Raw genomic sequence first — 23,158 nt, forward strand, 5'->3', positions numbered from 1 at the left:
TCACAGCTGAACGGCTTCTCTCCGGTGTGAATACGTTGGTGGGCTTTGAGGGATACTGATTGAGTGAAGGTTTCTCCACACTGGTCACAGCTAAACGGCTTCTCTCCAGTGTGGATTCTCTGATGAATCGTTAGGGTTGACCTCCACCTGAACTCCTTCTTACACTGTTGACAGCGGTGAGGTTTAGGTTTCTTTGTTCCTTTTTGTTTCTGTAGTGACAAACAGACAGAAATACAAAGACAGAGTATGAGTGAGGCAGAGATGTGCAGTCAGGGTCAGCAGTAGGGATGGGAATAGTTAGGATTTTACAACAAATGAAAAGAAGACAAGGACTTTAATACTCAAAGACATTGGAGACACAAGTCACACACAATTAGGATGGGGCCAGTAATCACACAGAAGGGACACTTGAAAGGAAGAGACAATGTTGCCTATATATATAGATTTATATCAATAACAGTAGTATCAATGTTGTATAACAGGCTTTGACTTTTTATGGGTGCCTGTCGCTTTAAGAGCCGTTGCTGATGTTTCATAGAGCATGTGAGTTAAGTTTAGTTTCTGCTGTGTGTGTCTGAGTGAGAGCTTCATGTCAGTCTGCACCAGCAGGCGGCTCATCTTTATCTGTCTGTTTCCTGTGTATAATACTCCGGGTATTAAGTTCTTGATAAAGTGCCTGCTGCTTTGTTTTCTTTACTGTGAGTTTTGTCACGCATTTGTATGTGCCAATTTGATGTTGAATTTCCTTGGTTCTAATCTAAGTTAAAGCAGCGCTGTTTAGGTTGCTATGGTAGTTAATTGATAGCTTTCCATGTGAAGGGGAATGTCCTTCACATGCAGTGTAGCCGTTCTGACCTGCAGGCGGCCCGATTGCGCTTTGCCTTTATGTGTGATCTGCTCTTATACACAGTCACCAGGGGCCTCATTTATAACGGTGTGCGTAGAAACCATCCTAAAACATTGCGTCCGCAGAAAGCCAAAAATGTGCTGCGCAAAAGAAAATACAGATTTATAAAATTGTGCGGCGCACAGTTTCACGCAATCTTCCCTTTATAAATACCCACCTGCGGTGAATTGTGCGCAGACGATCTCTACCCCGTGTCCTCCCACTTCACCTCCCAATTTCATCCCACATGCGCGCGCACACACACGCACGCACGCACACACACACGCACGCGCACACACACGCGCACACACACACGCACGCGCACACACGCGCTTATCACATGCCATGATTGGCACAGTCGTTGTAGTCTTTGTAAAGCAGTTTCGCCCAACTTTGTACTGTATGCAATATCACGTATTAGCGTAGGCCTACCTGTAGTACTATATGTAGGCCTATATAACATATGGTGTGACAAGTGAAATAATGCCTATAGTCTATTCGAGAGAATTGTTTATCTCCCGTGAGATCAACACATTTCCAACAACGTCAGATTATAGTTTAATCTTCCAGAGGGGGAATTGTTATGGGAAAGAGGTGCGTGTAATGATTTGCTAAATTCATAACATTATTTTATCTAATGAAATATACAATTTAATTAATATCTGTTGGGCTTAACTTTGTACAAAACTACTTTTTACTCACCTCTTAAAATTTGCTCTCCCGCTGGGCACTCACGGAAACACCTCCCGACGTATAGGATATTATTATAGAGTAGCGCTAAAAGATTCAATTTATAAAATAACCAAAACATGTAGACCTAGGCTACTTGATAAGTAATTCAACCTACATCACAACTGCATGCCATAGACTACAGTAGCCATATATTCGCAACTATAGGTAAGCTTATACATTTTATTGACTAAATAGATTGGGTGCCAAGCATCATTTGTCTGTGTTTTTCCGATGACAGAGCTTTATTTCGTGGTGTTGCCATTGAGTGTCGCTGATTCCCCGAGTCAGGAAAACCTTGCGGTAGCTCTACGCATGGTCGAAAGTTGGCGTAGGAATACGCACACTTCTCCGCAAATAATTTTTTATAAATACCAACGTTTGCCACCGCACACTTTCCCCCACATTTCTTTCCGTCTACGCAAGGTTTTTGTGCGCCGCAAGCTTTATAAATGAGGCCCCAGGAGTTTGTTTATTTTGTCTGAGTGGAATATTCTGTATGTGACTCTAGGATATTTGTTTCTGTATATTATGAATGCATAGCTCAGTTTGAGTTATTTATTAAGTAACCCAAGTGTACAGTGTTATCTAGCCTCTAGTTATTTCTTTATTCAAGATTCATAGAATTATGTGAGGCCTGAGCCTTATAGTGTTTTTATTTGACTGTTGTTCTAGAAACTGGTGACTCATTCCTCATTCCCCGTATTCTAATCGACATACTATTCTTAGATGCTGTTTAACCCTTATTGAGCTAACCCTCCTTCATTACCTATCGAACAATATTTTGATTCCTCTCTCCATAAGAAATGATTACATGATAATAAAAGACAACAATTTCCAGAACACATTGAAGTCATTTTCAAAACCTAAAAGGTTAAAAAAGTTTTTTGATTTTTCCTCTAGAGTTAGGATTTACTAACCGGTTACACATATCATTTAGTGGCCTGTAGAGTAGACCCCAGGAGTCAGTTAATTTGTTAGTTGAGTCTAGGTGAACCTTTAAAGATGTTAAACACACTTTACCTAGTAGTTTACTGCCTTTATAAAGTAAATGTAATGTCCACAACTTATACTTTAAGGGCCAGGGTCCACCTACCGCCTTTTTCGCACACAAGCGTCATTGATTCCCAATGAGAGGCGAGCGTCTCGGAAAAAAGCTGCAGTGCCCAGCGTCCTTTTCCCGAGCGTTTCACCCTTTTTGTGATGCAGCTTCAAGCGTTTAGAGTTGAAAAAGGCTCAACTTTTCAGAAAAGAGTCGGGGATGTCATCTGCGTTTTTATCAACGGGCCAATCAGAGAGTAGATCATCGGGACTCCTTGGCAACCCAGAAGATGGAAGAGAAACTTATTTTGCCTAAACAGTGAAACCAGTGTTGCCTACAGTGCCAGAGGACAAGATGACAAACAGCTTTCTCCTCCGCTGCTCACAGCGTTTTCTCTCTCGCCCCGAAAAAAGGCCCTAACTGAAAGATTATATATGAAGAACAAACTGAGCAAGCTGGGCAAGAATACAGCTCCAAATGATTCAGAATACAATTACTTTCTTCAAACTCGATCAAATTCCTGAGATTCCCAAGATGAAAGATTATATTCTAGAGCTGACATGAAGAACTGAGGCTGAGTAGTAGGGCTGGCACGAATTATTCAAATACTCGTTCGGAAAATTAGTATTCGGAGCTTAAATTAGTATTCGGAGCTTCTTTTTTTTTTCAATTTTTTTTTTGCAAGAGCTAGTACTGCAATATAATGTCATCAAATTATTTTATATTTGGATATAAAAGTTAGTAATATTGTAGTAGTATTGCTCATTTAGGAGGATATTACATCACTAAGTGTCATAGCGCATCCATTACTTCACCTCCGAGCGCGTAAATCTTCAACAAAATATGCAGATACTGTCAAAATCGGTTCCAGGGAGTATATAGGGATTATTAACGTTTTTTTTTTTTTTTTTTTTTTAATAAAAAAAAAAAAAAAAAAAAAAAAATGTAATGTAATGTTCTTTTTTGATGGTGTGTTTTTCTGGAACGAATATTCGAATATTCGCTCGGTAAAACCAACGAATATTCGAAGCCTGAAAAATGGCATTCGGCCAGCACTACTGAGTAGGTGCACAGTGTTTTCCGTTCGCGCCGGCCGTGCGTGAAAGCATTTCCAGCCGGCTACTCTTGCACCTCTACTCCACAAGATAAACAAACATTACTCTTTCTCTTTCCATTTGCCTCTGTCGCATGAATGTTAAACTGAATTCTCATCTTATACTGTTCAATAAAGTCAGTTTAACTGAGGGAGTTCAAGATCTAAGAAGACCCCCACACTCGCGTCTCTGAATAATCTGCCTGCTCCACACTGTGGTGTGAGTGTGAGTGTGTATGTGTGTGTGTGTGTGTGTGTCAGCGGTGCACAAACACAAGCATGCACTCGCGGTGCATCACTCACGGTGGACGAGCGTTTTGGTGAAATACGCTAATAATGTGAGGGCCAGAGTTGACGTGAATTACGCTCGTTGTAACTGCAAGTAAGTGAAATAAAACATAAGTTGTAAGACCAATATCGTCAAATCAGTAGGTTACACCTGTTCAACCTGCATTTAACGTGAACACGCAATATTTTAATCTCTTATGTGGGCCCAGAGATGAACAGCACGCTAGCTCAGCAGTTAACTAGCTAAACAACTGCTGACTGAGACCAGTGTTAGCAGCTCCTCCTCCCTATAGCAGGATACAGACAGAGGAGAGGAGGAATACTGAACCATGTTTTTCATTCTTTTCAACTTTCCTCAGTATTCTGATGACAGGTATAGACTATGATTTAATCTATTGAGATATTGAGTGTATTTAAAAACGTTTAGAAAAAAATATTTTACATTCATAATAAAGAAAGATCACAACTTTGTGGATGTTTATTTGCATAATATTCTATTTTATATTAATATTTTTATGGAAAATCCATGTCTTTCTTCAATAGCTTCTATTTCACCCGACCCAGTGTCTCCAAATTATTCCAAAAATTAGTATACCTACTACACAGGAAAAAGTTGTTCACACAAAATTCTTCAGATTTAAACTCTTAATTTTCCTCTCAAAGTGCACCAGGTTCATAGCCGAACGACCACGGCAAAAGTTTGATATACCAGTTGATTAACAGGGCTCCAGACTAACCTTTTTTACTAGGAGCATGGGCGCCCCCAACTCAAAAATGTTAGGGGTGCAAGCAGAACATTTAGGGGAACACATTAAATGGAGCTGGAACGCATCTATTCTAATTTTTCCCAATTTGAACTATATGAGGCCTACTGATATTGTATTTCCAGCATGTTTTGGACCACACTGACAACAGATGATACAGTTAAAAAATTATAAATCCTTCAGACATTCCTTTAGTAAAAGGCCATTTTCACCATAACCTCTTCTACATCTGAGCCCTCTTATTGTTCCTCCTCTATCTCTGCTGACTCCTCTGCAAGGAAAATTGTTATTGGCCCAAAAGTAACTAGTAGTAGCTAGATGACATAATCAGCTAATTTGCATAATATGCTATTCTGAAAGAGGCAAATTGAACAGAAAATGCTGACCAGGTAGTTTACAAATTAACTAGGCATATTTACATATTTACAAATTCACTTTACAAACTTTCTTTGTTGCCATATAACAACAAGATTAACTTTGTTATAGATATGCAGTGGCCTATTGAATGTGGACCTATAAAACAATGTACATGTTTAAAAACGTGCACAGAGCGGACACGGTGCTGTCTGTCTGCTGGCTGCTGCAGGTGGCGGGGGAAGCTATCAGACTGGCCGTGTGAGTGAGTGCTGTCAGCGATGATGAGGGGTATACAGCCGTTGCTACTCTGCTCTGGTGACCACGTTTTTTTTAAGTTGCAAGAAGTGTCTCTGGACTTTAACAGCCTTAGCGCTACGGCGGAAAGTCAGAAAATAAAGCGGAAAACCTCGGCAGTTGGCAACATGTTAAAGACTTAACGACAGCTGGACACTGCGATGAAAGTATGTCACGTGATCCGCGCAGTTGATTGTGTAACTGTTCACTCGCGGACTGTCCCTTCTCTTCTCTCTCCCTCGCTCTTAATGCACTAATAATAATGATAATGATAATGAGAACATTTCGGCGAGTTTACCACTCAGCCCACAGCATTAAGACAACAGAGATGAGCAGCAACATGTAAGAGCAGTTAAGTAGGGACAGAACAGACATTTATTGTATTACTGTATTTATGCATTATTACACATTTTATACGTACCCCAGAGTCATCAGCAGGTGTCTGTGCTGGTGAGGAGACATCTGGTGGTGGTATGGAGGCAGCAGGCTGGGAGGAGGCAGAGGAATGTGGCTCATGGAGGAGACCTGCTAGAGTGGAACCAGCTTCTTCCTCCATCATGTCCTCTGTCTCCTCAGTGTCAGGGTCCATCATCAGGGCTCCAGTCTGACTCAGGAGGGAGTCCACAGCAAGCAGCTCTCCTGTCAAAGAAACAACAGACACACACATTAATAGCTGTGTTCAAAGCATATGTGTAACAGAGTTAAAAATGCACTTTAATATAAATTTTGTATTCGTAAGTTATATCTTAGTTATTTTTGTATTCATTGTCATTCTTATTCAGGTTTCCAGTGGAAATGACCTGCACATCGCCTTGTCTGTACCCTCTTAAATGTATGTACCTCCCGTTTCCCCTCAATCTGTCGTATTGCATTGCTGTGTGTAAAGACCCTTCCTCATTAATGTATTGTTTTCTTTAGGAAATTGGGCAATTTATGTTGCATCTTTAGGTGCATATTACTTTATATTAATACCGCTACATTACCCAGCTGTTTTTTTTGACTGTAAAAATAAGTTTTGTAGACTGTACACTAAATCTTTTCCTACACTCCATCAGCTGCTGTTTCCATATGTTCAGTTTGGTTATTATGAAGCTGAGAGCACTGAAGGCCAACACACTGTCTTGTGTCTTCTGAGTTGATCTTACCAAGTGAATCCTTGCTCACAAACATCGCAGCTTTTGAGTTTTTTTTCCAGTGCGGATGACTATGGGTTCTGTCAAATGTCCCTTTCATATTTAATTGTTTCTCACACTCAGCTGTGTACTTTCTCTCCAGTATTACCTTTTATATCACTCTTTAAACCCAACTGAAGCTCTCTGGTCTCCTCAGACTCATCACCCCTGTCTTCAGACTTAGAGGAGTCTTCAGGATGGTCTTCAGTCTCAGGTTGTGAATGTGGATCTGGATGGGAGTTCCTGGATGGTTCTGGTCCTCCACTGTCCTCTCCATCAGCTGCTGTTTCCATCTGTTCAGTTAGTCTTTGATGAAGCTGTGAGGACCAAGGACCAACAACCTCAAGTGTTTTGTTGAGCTGACATCCAGAAATCCAGTGGTATATCAAGGGCTTTTCTCCACCGTCTTCAGTCTCTTCACAATCTTCACTCTTCACAGTTACAGGAGTGAAAGGGAACTTGATGATATCTTGAAGCTGCTCTCCCTCCTGACTGCTCCACACTTCCTCCTGTTCCTCTTTAATGTGCGGGGGCTCTGGTGGTGGCTCCTCCTGGTCCAGACTGGGGCTCCACTCCTGCTGCTCAGGGGGAACATCTTCTTTAACCACCACCAGCTGCTGGACGTCTGCAGGGAAAAGGTCAAACACAAGGAAAACCACATGAGTTTATGTTGAAGACAAACTTAACATGGAGACTCTGATGCAAGAAACAGCAGCTAAAAATCCAAAGTGCCGTCATCTGTCTGCTGGTAAATGAAAAGATTCATATTTCCATAACATTTGCTGTAGACAAGACGTGCGAGATTAGAGGTGGGCCATAGTTGACTTTTAAAGGCTGATATAATGACGGTAGTTTGGAGGAGGACAAAAGCAGATAGAGGAAAATGGAAAGATAGGGAGCTAGGGTTGGTGGGTGGGTGGTGATTTGAGTGGGTCCTCCGGGAAATTCAAAAGGTCCCAAATAAAAAACTGATTGAGAATTTGTAGTGTTCCTTTAATGATGGTGTGATATGGTTATAATAAACGTATTAATTTATGTTGATATAATCTAATACTCAAATGAATTGATCAGATTTCAAATTGTATTTGTTTGATCTGAAATCTAACAAATACAATTCTAAATCTTGGAAGTTTATTAGACTACAAGTATGCATTAAGATCTACATAGTTATTCAACGTACATTTATAATGATATAGCCTAATAGCTTTGTTTGTATTTTCTTTTACATTAGAACATAATACTCATAGCCTAATTGTATTAATTTATTTGCTTTAGTTTATTTGATAATACATCTCGTCTTAACTGCAATGCATTGTGATTAAATAAATGATGAAGACAGTGGACTAAGTGGAAGTCCGCAGTGAACTAGATTAACGCTTGTTTTGGACACAAACCCTGAGGAATTGTGGACTTTCCCTGATACGGTCGCAAAAGCTGTGTAATCCGCAGGTCCACTGAAGTCTGCACGTTTGAATCCAGCCTAGATGTGATTTCCTGTATTCTAGTGCCCTTTAACATGTAGTTCGATTATTGTCTGGCTAAAGCAAAAGAAAAAAAGGGAGGCCATATTCTGTAATTTCATCCAAAAAGTGTTTATCCCTAGTCAGATTACATATTTGAAAATACCATTACAAAGCTTTAAGTACAAAATTTGATTTGATGAATAATTCAGAGCCATCTTAAACCTTTCATTGTTTAAAACATGTAGGATCTCTTTAAGCCTGCATGCAATGCTATGTATGTGAAGTGAAGTTTGGTTGTCATAAAGTCACTGAGTTAAAGTAAGTGAAGAGGACAACTGCAGTCAGTCAGTGAGTGTATTCATCACAGGAGATGCTTATGACACACACCATTGGGTTTTATATGGAAAAGTTGGGTGGTCCTCTCTTAAAGAGAGACGTGACGCACATTGGCATATTTTATATACAGTATAAAGCCCTGACCTGGAAGCTACCACTTTGTTTGACTGTAATGCTGCAAATTTCACATGGGCTTTATCAGATCCGCTCCACTGACATGCTCATGTTATGTGTCTCACAACAAGCCCGGTCTGAGCTTGGAAAGTCAGCTTTTCGCTTTAGTGCCCCTGACTCCTGGAACATCTTACAGCAACAAATTAAGATAAATACCTTCATATCTACGATATAAGAGGGCTACATGTTTATAGTCTAGCAGCAAGTGCTCAAAAAAGGCTTTAGTTTTCGAGATACCCCTACCCGAGGTAGAACAAACCTCAACAATGATTTTTTTTATCTTTAGAATGTCATGTTCATGAAATTGATTCTTGAGCATTTTTATCTTTGGGCGAAATATGTTTTTTTGGTTATTCTTTAGAACTACTCCAGTCCCTGAAAAAGAGCCAAATTCGGCCATTCAGAATAGGGGAGATGTGACAAAAAAGCCCATAACTTGGGAATGCACACTCTTTTCTTCATCAGATTTGCTGAGGTACCAACCAGGTGTCTGTCCCACATCACAAAAAAGTTCAAATGTAATTTAGCTAAACATTTATTGATATAGGGTTCTGTATACATAGCTTTAGTTTAGGCGGAAATTGTACTTTTGTGGTGATAGGAAAAGAGGGTTCCTTTACTTTTCTCTCAAATATCACCAAAACATTAATCCCTACCAAATATACCATTTATGTATTGTCTAGGATGCTATTGAACAATAACCAGTGGTTGTATGAAGATATCTATTACAGCTCAATTTCTAATGAGATTTCTCCAGAAGTACTCCTGCACTGAAATAGCCAAATTAGGACATTCCGAATGGAGGATAGGTGGCATAATAGCCTATAGTCCAGCAGATATGTGAATGCATTGTGCTTTTTATGATACAAACATGAGCTTTGGCACACTGTTAGAGCATGCCCTAAGGAAGATTTTTGGCTATAGGGCCATCGCCAATTTTTCATATGGCGCCCATGGCGCCCATTTTTAAAAATGGCCACCAGCAGCTGTTATAGTATCAGTAGCTTGGGTTGTAGAGCACCTAGGATCTTGATTATGGTGTCTAATCCTACATTTTCAAGGATGGACAAGGCAGTGGTGCTATTTAAAACATGCTAGAAAGTACCCAACTTTATCTGGCATTCAGGGAACACAATTGTGATAAAACCTTCAAATATTAGCGGAGTTATGCATATTTTCATGAATTACAGAATCAGTTCATGAGTTGTATGCTGACCTTATATGCTTACAAGTAAATATCTATTTCAAAGCCTGACCAATACATCAGTTTAGCCTGTTTGAGTGGTGAAATTGCTATTTTATCCGTGTAACCCACTCTGAGTAAGTCAACATTGCTCTAGGTTCCGAAGGAGCTAAGTGATATAAACAGTTACCACAATGAAAGTACCAGGCAAGGTAAGTTACAAGCAGTAACTTTTACTCGCATAAAGTTGTAGGTAACACCCAAAACACATATGCATATACATCATTTGAAAATAAAAACAAGTGTTGTCAATAGTCCTTTTAGTCTGTATGTTTTGTGATCACTTCCGGTTAATCAATCCACTGTCAGCGGTTTTCGGTTAAAATGTCTGTAACTGGTCCTGTGACAGTTCTTGGAAAGGATGTGTGTAGTAGTCCAATGGATGTGTGTATCCTGGCGACTGGTACGGCCCTACCACATGTGGAGTATTTCATGGGTCGGTTCCTCGTCCTGGAAGGATCACACTCGGAGGCTCGCCATCAATGGAGAGGAATCTTCACAGTGGATCTCACTCTGTCTAAATGTTATACAATAATCATACTAAAGCATAAAAACATTGTTAACACTAAGAATGACACAATGTAGTGTGTACTTCCCCTTTTCCATGACCAAGCCAAAAACGTTCGCCATGATTCACCATTCTATGAATGCGGTGAAGAAGGCAGTGGAGATTCTGAATCCTGCTCAGGTACCAATCATCACTCTGGATCAACCTCTGTACGCGGTGGCAAAACAAATCCAGTGGACTTGGCCAGCAGCTCATGGTGAAGATAACTTTATTGTGATGTTTGGTGGTTTCCACATTGAGATGGCAGCACTCAAGGTACTTGGCATCATCTTGGAAGGTAGCGTGTAGAGCACTTGTGCAAGCTGGAGTTGCTACAACAGGGACAGCCGATTACTTCAATGACAACTTCAACTCAATAGTAATTACTATTTAGTTGAAGTTGTCATTGAAGTTTCATTTTGCCAAAGTTTATCATCATTGATTTGTGTTGAGTTTGAAGGTTTTGCATTTATCGTGCTCTAAGTTTGAATGTTGAAATTCTCTTTTGAGCGTTGCTATAAAGCAACGAAGGAGGGGAATGTAGGAATTTCCAACATATATATATATATTGTCATTTTACAGAACTCTCTGTGTTGACCAGAAACACAAGGCAACCTTAGGTTAACCTTGTTGCCACACCGCACACAAACAGCAATAAGAACAGGTGTTGTGAACACAGCAGAAGATAGGGACACTTTGCAAAATCTTGCTGCAAATAGCCTAGCTCTGACACTAGATCTGTTACACACACACATACACACATGCACTCACATGCACACTCTCACTCACACACAGACAGATACACACACACAACTGCCTGATAAAAGGCATAGAGCCTGGCCTCAAGGCGCGCTCTTTCGCCCGAGGAAGATGACATGGTTGTGGGTCGGGGTTCCCCTTTCAAAGTTCGGTTGAGAATAGGTAAAGTCCAGTAAGATCTGAACAAGAGCCTTTCTTTTGTAATGTATAGGTAACATCTGTGAGATAGTAGGAGCTGTGTCTACTAGCTTGTAACCTTGATGTCAACCTTTAATAAAGTAAACCTGTTTGAGACCTGATCCTCTGCTCTCCGCGTCTCCCTTGCCTGCTGAGGTCTCTCCTTCCTAGTATCAAATGTCGTGGAATCAATGGCCCACTCGGCCACGGTAATATCTCATTATTCCACCTCACCATGTTAAAAGTCGCTTAAACCCCCTTTTTCCCCCATTCTGATGCTCAGTTTTAACTTCAGCATTTTGTCTTGACCACGTCCACATACCTAAATGCATCGAGTTGTGGCCATGTGATTGGAAGATTAGCTTTTTGTCCATATAAGCAATTGAACAGGTGTACCTAATAAAGTGGTTGGTGAGTGTAGAGGACATGGGCAATCCATTCTGTGAAAAGAGCGCTGTAGATCTTCTTGTACTTGATACTAGGGATGTTGCAGATGAAGCAGTCATTGACACTGCCAGCCAGACAAAGCCAATTAAAGAACACATCAAAAGGAACAACCTCCCTTTATTCAGCCGGCCTCCAGTCCGAGAGAAGTCCAGGTCCCAACAACAGCTCTCATCCCTGAAGAGTGACTGCTCCCTGTTCTCTAGGCTTTATATTGTATCCCAGATACGTGATGGAAGTCTGGATGAGTTTTTTTAGCACAAAAAACCAGGCATGTCCACTGGCATTGTCACAAATTGGCAAGCTAAGAACTGGATCCAAGTCAGACTTGATTGGCTGTTTAGAAACCCTGATTTCATCATAAGTGAACAAATCCAACCCCATAGTACAGGTCAACATACTTGATGGGGCTGCTCTTGTGAACATGCTACAACCTGGTGCTGCTGAGACCTTTTCTGAATATGCACAGAAGGTGTTCTCACCAAACATCCTGTCTAAGCTGGAGCATGTCAGCAGAGTGGATGTTGTGTGGGATCAATATTTTCCTGACAGCCTAAATAATAATAATAATAACATTTTATTTGACAGGGACAATACATACAACATTGCCACAAAAAAATGGGAAAATGTGATGCATATAAGACGTCTAGCTTCAGCTAATTTGCAGTCTTTGTCCCTGGGTCAGGCTTTAAAATACAATCAAAGATACTAAATACAATGAATGCAGTGATAGAGATACAGTGAATAATACAATTAATAGGTACCATGAGTCAATACACAGCTGTAGTTATACATTTCAGATTAAAACACAATTAAATTTAGCATTAAACATTAGTAAAGTGCTCTATTAAAATAACTTGAGAGACGTTAATGTTCACATTTCTGCTGCTGCTTGAGCCACTGTTTAACTTTCACACTAACGCGCCCCACACACATCCTGCGTCTACCTCTGGAGCGCGTCGCCTTACCTTACTGCTGCCTCTCTCGGACTTTTCTCGGACACACATGCAACGTCTCAGCAGCTGCTGCTGCTTGTTGGAAGTTTTATTTTGAAGGGGACACACCAGGAAATGGTGAAACTACAGCGAAAGCTGCCAGTATGAAGTCAATATGACTCTCAGCAGAGTATTTCAAAAATCACTTTACTGATTTATACGGGAGAGAGAGAGGGGGGTGTGGTCGGGGAAGAAGAAGGCCGTAGACACAGATAGAGCAACGGAAAACTGTTGCGCTCATTATGATCTTTTTTATTTCTTCACTATATTGGATCTCTATATGTGTCATTTATCCAAAAATGAAATGCCAGAACTAATTGAAAATTAGGTTTTGAATCCCTCGGATTTTGATTGCACAATTACATCGTGAAATAAAGGGATTATTTGCGTATACGACTGAGGGATGTTTTATTTTGAAATAAACACACCGGGTAAACGTGTAACTAGAGTGAATGCTGCTGGTATGACTGTCAGCAGAGTTTTTCTCTATCAGTTAAAGCACAGAGACGCGAGAGAGACGCGCTGCTCTCAGAAAAAAATAGGCGAGCCTCCTGAGGTGAAGGGGAGCGGCGCTGCAGACGTGCCTCCGACGCGCCTCAGCAGTGCGTCTGAGGTTGGATGTGTGCTCGCTCTACGTTGATTTCACAGTCTGTGACCAAAAGTCAGACGCAGACGCGAGGTAGACGCGCAGTAGAGGTAGGATGTGTGTGGGGCGCGTAAAACTCTTTAGTTCTGTTTGGGATTTAATCTCTGATGGTAGAGAATTCCATAGGTGTGTACCTTGCACTGAGAGAGATAATTGGCCAAATGTTGTCCTGCATCTTCGAACTTTACAGTTTTGTTTGGTTATACTCCTTGTCATTGTCCGGCAGTTGTCAGTCTTTTTAAAGATCTGAGACATTGCTTGTGGGGCCAGTCCATTTAGGCACTTAAAAACAACTTTCAAGGAACAGAATTTTATAAAGTTGGAAAAAGTCAACAAATTGTATTTCTCAATAATTTTACAATGGTGCCATTTCTGTGGCTTCTGGTCTAAAATTTTTAAAGCTTGTTTATAGAGTGAGAATAGAGGTCTAGTAGCTGACTCAGTGGCCTGGCCCCAGGCAGTGATGCAATAGGATAGATGTGAAAAAACCATGGCATGCAGATACAAATGAGATGCCTTAAAGGAGAGGCATGACCTGATAAGTCTAAAGCAGTTCAGACTAGTTTTTACAGTTTTAGATAGCTTCTTTATATGTGAGTCAAACTTAAGTTGAGGATCTAGAGTTATACCTAGATATTTAAACTCATTTACCACCTCAATTGCTTTACTATCTATAGTGATGTCAAATTTCTCTAGGACTTTCTTTCTTATTGAGAAGCACATTGATACTGTTTTTGTGTGATTAAGTGTTAAGTGATTCCTTTGTAGCCATTCTGAAACAGTAATCATCTTGCTTAAGATCTCTGAAGCTTGACAGGGATTCTTTGCTGAAACATAAAACACTGTATCATCAGCATACATCTGACATTCGGTGTCTGTGCAAATGTCAGGTAAATCATTTATGTATAAGCAAAAAAGAATAGGACCTAAAACTGATCCCTGTGGCAGACCAGTCTTACTGTTCAGAGGAGATGTTTTCAAATTCTGTAAGCGAACACACTGTTGTCGATAATTCCAATATGAGCTTAGCCAACTGACAGTAAGAGCAGAACAATTACATTTATGTCTTAGTTTACTGACAAGTATGTCATGACTTACAGTGTCAAAGGCTTTCTTCAAGTCCAAAAACACTGCTCCAACCGCATTTCCATTGTCAAGGGAACATTTTATTCTGTCAATGAAGTGGCACAGTGCTAAAGGTGGAAACACGCAGCAAGAGAGATGCCAGGAAAGAGAACAGTTCAGCCTTGTTGTCTTCAGTGCGCAAAAACTCTGGCCATTTTTGAGGAATGGCACTTGACGGCTCAACTCTTCTACAAACTCCCTGAAGGGCCTGACAGACCTCAACACTGAAAAACAAGTGATTAGCAACCATCATGCTGAACTCCTCTGCACTCAGAAGTTATTGCACTATGCACACATGAGGAGGCTGATACCCGCATCCTACTGCACCTTGGAGATGCTGTGAAGGAAGGGTATAACAGTGTATCAATATGCACAGTTGACACAGATGTGTTAGTAGTGGCAGTGACTGCAGCCCACTCTCTCAACATCAATGAGCTGTGGGTTGCCTTTGGAGCTGGAAAGAGTTTTTGGCATTTAGCAGCTCACAAGATGGCAACGGCACTAGGTCCAGAACGATGTATAGCCTTGCTTACATCATAGCCTATAACTGTTTATCACTTAGCTCCTTCGGAACCTAGAGCAATGTTGACTTACTCAGAGTGGGTTACACGGATAAAGTAGCAATTACACCACTCAAACAGGCTAAACTGATGTATTGGTCAGGCTTTGAAATAGATATTTACTTGTAAGCATATAAGGTCAGCATACAACTCATGAACTGATTCTGTAATTCATGAAAATATGCATAACTCCGCTAATATTTGAAGGTTTTATCACGATTGAGTTCCCTGAATGCCAGATATATGAAGTTGGGTACTTTCTAGCATGTTTTAAATAGCACCACTGCCTTGTCCATCCTTGAAAATGTAGGATTAGACACCATAATCAAGATCCTAGGTGCTCTACAACCCAAGCTACCGATACTATAACATCTGCTGGTGGCCATTTTTAAAAATGGGCGCCATGGGCGCCATATGAAAAATTGGCGATGGCCCAATAGCCAAAAATCTTCCTTAGGGTATGCTCTAACAGTGTGCCAAAGCTCATGTTTGTATCATAAAAAGCACAATGCATTCACATATCTGCTGGACTATAGGCTATTATGCCGCCTATCCCCCATTCGGAATGTCCTAATTTGGCTATTTCAGTGCAGGAGTACTTCTGGAGAAATCTCATTAGAAATTGAACTGTAATAGATATCTTCATACAACCACTGGTTATTGTTCAATAGCATCCTAGACAATATATAAATGGTATATTTGGTAGGGATTTATGTTTTGGTGATATTTGAGAGAAAAGTAAAGGAACCCTCTTTTCCTATCACCACAAAAGTACAATTTCCACCTAAACTAAAGCTATGTATACAGAACCCTATAATCAATAAATGTTTAGCTAAATTACATTTTAACTTTTTGGTGATGTGGGACAGACACCTGGTTGGTACCTCAGCAAATCTGATGAAGAAAAGAGTGAGCATTCCCAAGTTATGGGCTTTTTTGTCACATCTCCCCTATTCGGAATGGCCGAATTTGGCTCTTTTTCAGGGACTGGAGTAGTTCTAAAGAATAACCAAAAAAACACATTTCGCCCAAAGATAAAAATGCTCAAGAATCAATTTCATGAACATGACATTCTAAAGATAAAAAAAATCATTGTTGAGGTTTGTTCTACCTCGGGTAGGGGTACCTGAAAATCTGAGGGCCCCTCCTGCTAGTCTATTAGCATTAGTTAGCATAGTTTAGCATCAGTTAGCATAGTTTAGCATCAATTGGCCTTTTCAGATCACGCTCACTGTGGTTCATGTGTGTGAGCCAGTGTTTTCCCTGATTTACTTGTAATGTGGAACATACCTGCTAAGTATAACCGGACTTCAGGCTTCCAAACAGCGTCCAGTAGTTTTTGTTGACGCTCGTTCTCCTTCTTTAAACGACAACGTTCCTCCTCGTGCTCTGCTATGGTTCTTTCAAACAGCCCAAATATCTCTTCAGCGGCCGCATTCAGTCGCTGCTTCACCAACGCTCTCACCATATCCGCTTTAGACATGTTTCCCCACAGTCACGACGACTCTGTCTCCACAAACTCCGTCACAAACTCTTTATCAGTATCAAATCTCCTCTCTCAACAAAACAACTGGACTGTGCCGTTTTGGTTTTGCTTACGACCCGAATACAAAGAGGGGGACATCCGGTTCCGGGGCAACAGGGCGAATAACCTTCAAAAAGAAAGTCGAGGATGTCCACAATGAAGCACAATTTCCTTTTCATTTCCAGTCATCTTATGACTTATGCTAAAGCTGTTTCTTCCATGGACCTATTATAAAAGGTTTCTTCCAGTTCATTCACTCTTTGACTCTTGTCTTCCTCTTTGAGTAACTATTGACTCTGAGCGGCGCTGCTGCCCACTAGTGGTTCATTTGCTTAATGTCCATTCCAACATAGAGGACGCATGGAAGTATGAGGGCAGTGACAAAATAAAACGTTGAAATCATATGTCTCTATTTACGCACTCAATGTGAGCATAACTGAGCGTTTAGCGGGGAATAAAACAGAGTAAATGTACAGAAGGAACCAATTATTTTTTCTTTGCTTAATTTATTTTAAAATAAATGATAAAATATTAGATATTTATTTTAGATATAGGCCTATTTTTAGAATATTTTATTTAATTTTTTCAAGCCATTTACAATGACATTACATACAACACATGAACATGTTTACTGACATTAAAATCAATTGAAACTTGAAAATACTAATAAACCCTTCTAACTGCAAAATGTAACTGATTTGTACAACTAGCTTACTACAGAGCCCCCCTGGGGTGACGAATCCCAATCAGTTATAAGTAGTATATTCATATTGTCTTGACATTAGGTATAGGAACCAAATCAATTGTATGCTTCACACCAGCACCTGATGTGTTACAGATAAGCACAGACTAAGGTGAGAAGGGACCATAGAGGAATGGACTGGAACGTGAAGGAATAGAACACTGTCTTGGACATTAAAACAGTGTTTGCAAATAACTCTGGAAAGATAGTGTTAAGATACATCATGATCTTCTTTCTACAAAACACTGGAAACATCTCAGAAATATAAGTAAAATAAGGATACAGTAGGTGGCCACAATGCTCCATTTGATTTGAAGTGGCCATTAAAAACATAGGACATTCTGGAGAATGTTTTTTGACAAATCACTTTTTGGCAAAATCAGTGAATATCTCCACAAAATCTGCTACCTGTTCGTACTGTGAGCACACATTCCCTTTGTTTACCTACCAGTTAACAGAGCCTAAGCTAAGTGTATTCACACTTTTGTTTTGTTCAGCGCGCACACACATTACAGACAGGTAGCAGATTGTGAGGAGATATTCACTGGTGCTTGGCTGCACTGTAAACAATTGCTGTACATTTACAGCAAGATTTCAACAGCATTAACCTGTTATTTATAAAAACAGCATTTAACTGTTAATATAAAAGGCAGTCTGTTAAATGACAGTCCTTTGTTGTTATGTTACGGAACGGTAATGTTTTTCAAAAATACTGAACTTTGCTGTTAATTTACCATCAAACTTAGAAGGGACAACTTGACATGAGCTCCCTGCACATGTGAAGCTTATACAATTTTCTTCATTAATCCTCATCCATCCACATCTTAACTAATAAGTGTTGTTTACTTTATATCCTCTGGTTAAGTTTACTTAAAGTTGAGTTTATATTTACTTGGAAATGGAAAGTGCAGTTAACATAATTAAACCAAGTTAGTCTGAAGTTATGTTTACTCAGTAGAATGAAGGAAACGGATTGCCTTAGATAAATCAAGTAAGCACAACAAAGTGTATTGTAGAGACGCCCCCTTTCCCACAATGACTTGCACTGGACTAAAAGTTTGGTATGTTGCTATTTGCACCCTCAGTAAAGGGGATGTTTCATTCCATTACCTCACTATGCATTTTGTTTAAATAAAACATTTCTGTGTGAACTAACCGTTATTTTTTTGGTTATAAGAAAAGGCTTTGTGGACATCTTAAGCCAGATCCCTAGTTCAACTCAGGAGACAATTTACAATAGAAATTAATCATTCCATTGAACTTCATATATTGTAACAAGTGTCTTGAAGTAACAAACAAAAGCTGCTCTCTATGTTTAGCATTTAAAAAAATAGGGGATAGGGGACATAGTAAACGTAATCTGCCCAATGAAATATAACATCCCCTTCGCTCACGGTGCAAACAGCAACATAATAAACATTTAGTCCAGGTTCATCCCTTTTTTTCATTAACAGTATAATCCTGTCAATTTTAGTGACAGTAAAATATTGTTAATTTAACATTATTATAAAGGCAACCCTGCTGCCAGTTGATTAATGTTTTTTTACAGGGACATTTCTAACAGTGCTGATATCTTGAACGATAGAGGGTCTGGCCACGATCAATAGTAATTTCCAACTCAAGGGGCGGCTCTTACTCGTGCATTTCAAATGCCACTGCACGCAGTTGGATAGCACTACAACCAATCAGAGCGATGCACAAGGTGACGTAAGCCCCGTTCGTTTAGCGAACAGCTGTTAAACTGTTAAATTAAAGGTTTGCCGTTGTCGGTCGGCAAAACAGAACATTCCACTTACTTGCTAATGAAAGATTTGAGTGCCGTCTTCCAAATCGTCGAGGCCAAAGCCGTCTCAAACTCACACAACATATCCGCAGCCATCTTTGATGTTTACTATCACGGCTTCGACGTCGCATGCACGTCACTGTCGTCATCCGGTTACGTCCTCCCCAGAGTACCATATAAAGGGCTCTGGCGCGCCCATATTAGATAGAACCAATTGAAACGTGAGCCCGGATTTCTGGTCTTCTTGAAAAAGCTTCAACGGAGAGTTTCCAGACCAACAGGTGCAGCAAATTTAATTTGCCAGCGCCTAGTGGCAGGTCTAGGAAAGCCAGGCTAGGACTTCATTTGAACTAATTTTATTTTTTTCTGCTTAGGCGACACACCCGTTGAGCCCCACCCTCCATATCGACTGTAGAAACGAGTCTCTTCCTCTGCCCGGAGACTTCTTGGGTTGGGCTCCTCTCCATCCACCTCCTTTCCAGTAGACCCAGGGAGAAGTCCCCGGACCCAGGGGGCGCCCTTAGCTCAGTTGGTAGGGCCCCCATGGCCCCTCGGCCAGCAGCGGACCCGGGTTCGATTCCAGCCCGCGGTCGTTCTCTGCATGTCACTCCCCTCTCTGCCCCATTTCAACTCTGTCTCCACACTATCAATAAAAGCATAAAAAAATGCCAAAAAAATATAAAAAAAATAAAAAAAAATAAAAAAAAGTCCCCGGACCCTGCGTAGGACACGTCAACTCCCCCCTCATCAGAGGAATCCTCTTGACCATCTGGCTCTGGTCGGAGCTGGGCCCTGCATCCTCCTCCACCAGGCAGCTTCTGAACAGTCCCCAGATGGTAAAGGGTGGGGATCCCTCACATAGAATTTGTCCGCCGTCTTTGTGTCGTGGCACATGACATCTTCTTTCTCTTGGCTGGGTCCTGTGTCCGAAAAACACAGCAGAGAACTGAGTAAACAGTAAACAATGCATACGTCTTCTTCAGCTTTGCAAACACAGTCAGATTGAACTCACGTAAGTGGCCAGCGCCGTTCTTATGAGGGTTCATAGGGATCGTCCCTATGTTCCCCGGTAAGTATTACGACTGGGGAACATAGGATCCTTTTTCTGAAAAAGGCCTGTAGGCCTACAGAGGTATATTTGCCAGTTGGGGTTAGGGGTGGAAAAAGTATGTTCCATGGGTTCTATGTTCCCCAGTCACATACAAAGCGGGGAACATAGGTACGTAGGCCATGCCGTCTGAAAGGTTTGTGTTTCAGATTTTTTGACGGGCCCTTCCCATAGATAGTAAATAATATGGATGTAGCATCCGGGCTGACCTCAGTTATTCAGACGGCATCCAATAATCCTGGTTTGTGTGCGTCGCCATTTTGTGAGGGGGAGGGAGATAGCTGACGTATACCTCCGAGGCAAAGTGAGGGACAACGGGCGGAGAGCTGTCACTCAAGAGATCGCGGCAATACATTTTAACCTCCGATAAAATAAAAACTAACGTGGTCCGAAAAAATTCACCCCCCTCAGTGTTGTCATGGAGATATGACCTAAACATACAGACTAAAATGGTTTTGTGGACCAGGCTGTAAATAGGTTTAATAAGACTTTGAAAACAGCCTGTTTAACAAGTGAGTCAATGAGAGATGGCTGTCTTCTGCTTCCACCCCCCTAGTGGCACTTCCGGTTACTACAGTTGTGGTCACTTCCTTATTGGATGCTGGTAAAAATCGCTGAGGTTGGTCCTTCCCCAGAGTGTACAGCACGTAGCCATTGGGCTGCTGTTCACCCTGGGCTGCCCTTGAAGACCGGTCCATTGGTGAGAACATGGAGCCCTCCTGGCCCCCGCTGGCCATGGCCTGGTCCAAATCACCGTCACAGAGGTTGGTGTGAACCCCCGGGATTCTGTGACATACAAAAGAATATGTGAATAGAATACATGACTTAAGCTGGGTCACCTTTTTGGCACCACATATACATAGCAGTATGCATGTCCATATTACCAAGAAGAGCAACTGAACAGTTGAATATTTGAAACTAGATATGGATTGATTACATGAAAATACAAAAACACATGATGTACAGTGCTGCTTGAAAGTATGTGAACCCCTTGAGAATTTTGGAATTGTATTCAGTTTAACCATTAATCATTAATTTTTATCAATACCAGTATTTTTTATATGAAATAACAGATGTTTGTTTATCAATTCAACATTTTTCTTTTCTGGAAATCACTTGTTAAAACAGATAAAACAAATTATTTTTGAACTTTTGTATGTGCAAAAGTTTGTGAACCCTGAGCTGCATTGCTTAAATCGAGCAGGTAAACACAATCAGGTGGGCCAAATTGAGTGATTAAATGGACCAATGTCATTATAGATCTTTTGGGAAGAAATTGGTCCGAACTAGATAAAACAGAGATCAAACCAGGTCAGTTTAGGCTCACCAAAGTGAACCCATACAGGTCAGACATGCCAAAAGGAAATACAATTTCCGAGGATCTCAGGAATAGTTGTGATGTTGCACATTTGTCTTGGGACAGCCATAAATTAATTTTAAAATAAGTTTGAGCTCCATCGGTCCACCGTGAGGCAAATCATCTAGAGATCTTTAAGAGTCACTGAACATCTGTCTAGAAGTGGACTTCCTTCAAAAATATCCACAAGCGCCACAAGAAAAGAGATTTTTCTGATAAAGGCCAAGCCAAACAGTACATCTAGTGATGTGCAGATCATTTGTCACCACCATTCTTCACTTGGGAGATGGTTCTTTTGGTGGTAGGCAGAGTTGCGTTTTTGCCCAAACATGGCGGTTTTGGTTATGAGCAAAGAGTTCAATTCTGGACAAATTTGTCCACAGAATATACTTCCAGAAGACTTCAGGTATCTCCAGGTGCTCTCTGGCAAAGTTGTGACAAGCAGTTTTGTTATTTTTTGAGAGCAGAGGCTTCTTCAGCAACCCTCCCACGGTAGCCATGTTGACTGAGTTTTCTTCTTAACCATGCACATCTGTCCCTATATGCTGCAAGAGAGGTCTGCAAATCACAAGATGTAATGTTTGGGTTGGCTTTTAACTGAATTTTTTTTTCTTGTGGCGCTTTTGAAGTCCACTTCTAGGCAGATGTTCAGTCACTCTTAAGCTCTACATTTGTGGATAATTTGCCTCACGGTGGGCCGATGGAGCTCAAACCTTTTTTTTAATTAATTTATAGCTGTCCCCAGACAAATGTGCAACATCACAACTATTCCTGAGACCCTCTGAAATTTTATTTCCCTTTTAGCATGTCTGACCTGTATGGGTTCACTTTGGTGAGTCTAAACTGACCTGGTTTTATCTCTGTTTTGTCTAGTGCTGCCCAAATTCATCCCTAAAGATCTCCCATTACATTGGTCCATTCCATCACTCAATTTGGCCCACCTGATTGTTTTTACCTGCTCGATTTAAGCAATGTAGCTCAGGGTTTACAAACTTTTGCACATACAAACATTAGTAAAACATTTGTTTTTTCTGTTTTAACAATTGATTTCCGGAAAATAAAAATGTTGAATTGATTAACAAACATCTGTTATTTCATAGAACAAATACTGGTATTGATAAAAATTCATTAATAATGGTTCAAATAAATAAAATTCAAAAAGGCTCAAGGGGTTCACATACTGTCAAGCAGCACTGTATGTCATTTTAGAAAATGCAGAGCAGTGTCATATAAATTCCACCTATGACACACTTCGAAACGTCAGTCATAAACACTCAATAGATCAAGTAAACGTGTGAATCGGATTCATACAATATTCAAGATGATAGTGTAATCAATAAGAAGCCAATCAAAGCTTAAATAATTTGTGTACATTTTTGTAAATTTAAGTGTAGACAATTTTTTTTAAAGAGGCCCTTTTATGCTTTTTCAACTTTTATGACCTATAAACGTTTTGCGTCAATGGGAGCTAGTTGTCTTTTCCTTAACATGTCCACCATAAATAAATACAGAAGACACAAATTACTGCATGAAAATTAACCAGAATGCA

The 23,158-nt window shown here is 40.5% G+C and overlaps 1 protein-coding gene across 1 annotated transcript in view; it reads right to left on the reverse strand.

The window, feature by feature from the left end:
• The window catches only part of LOC307269630 (uncharacterized protein), a gene marked incomplete at its 3' end in the record, with an annotated part of 17,972 nt that extends 1,223 nt beyond the window's left edge, over positions 1-16,749 (reverse strand). Inside the window, exons 1-4 of the mRNA XM_080052627.1 lie at positions 16,385-16,749; positions 6,735-7,250; positions 5,875-6,092; positions 5-209 (exon numbers count right to left, since the gene is read on the reverse strand). Coding sequence (XP_079908753.1) covers positions 5-209; positions 5,875-6,092; positions 6,735-7,250; positions 16,385-16,577 — 1,132 coding nt within the window. The 5' untranslated portion in view covers positions 16,578-16,749. The remainder of the gene's footprint in view (positions 1-4; positions 210-5,874; positions 6,093-6,734; positions 7,251-16,384) is intronic.
• Positions 16,750-23,158: the final 6,409 nt, after the last annotated feature.

This window comes from Ammodytes marinus (genome assembly GCF_949987685.1).
Source record: "Ammodytes marinus genome assembly, chromosome: 24".
Taxonomy (NCBI): domain Eukaryota; kingdom Metazoa; phylum Chordata; class Actinopteri; order Uranoscopiformes; family Ammodytidae; genus Ammodytes; species Ammodytes marinus.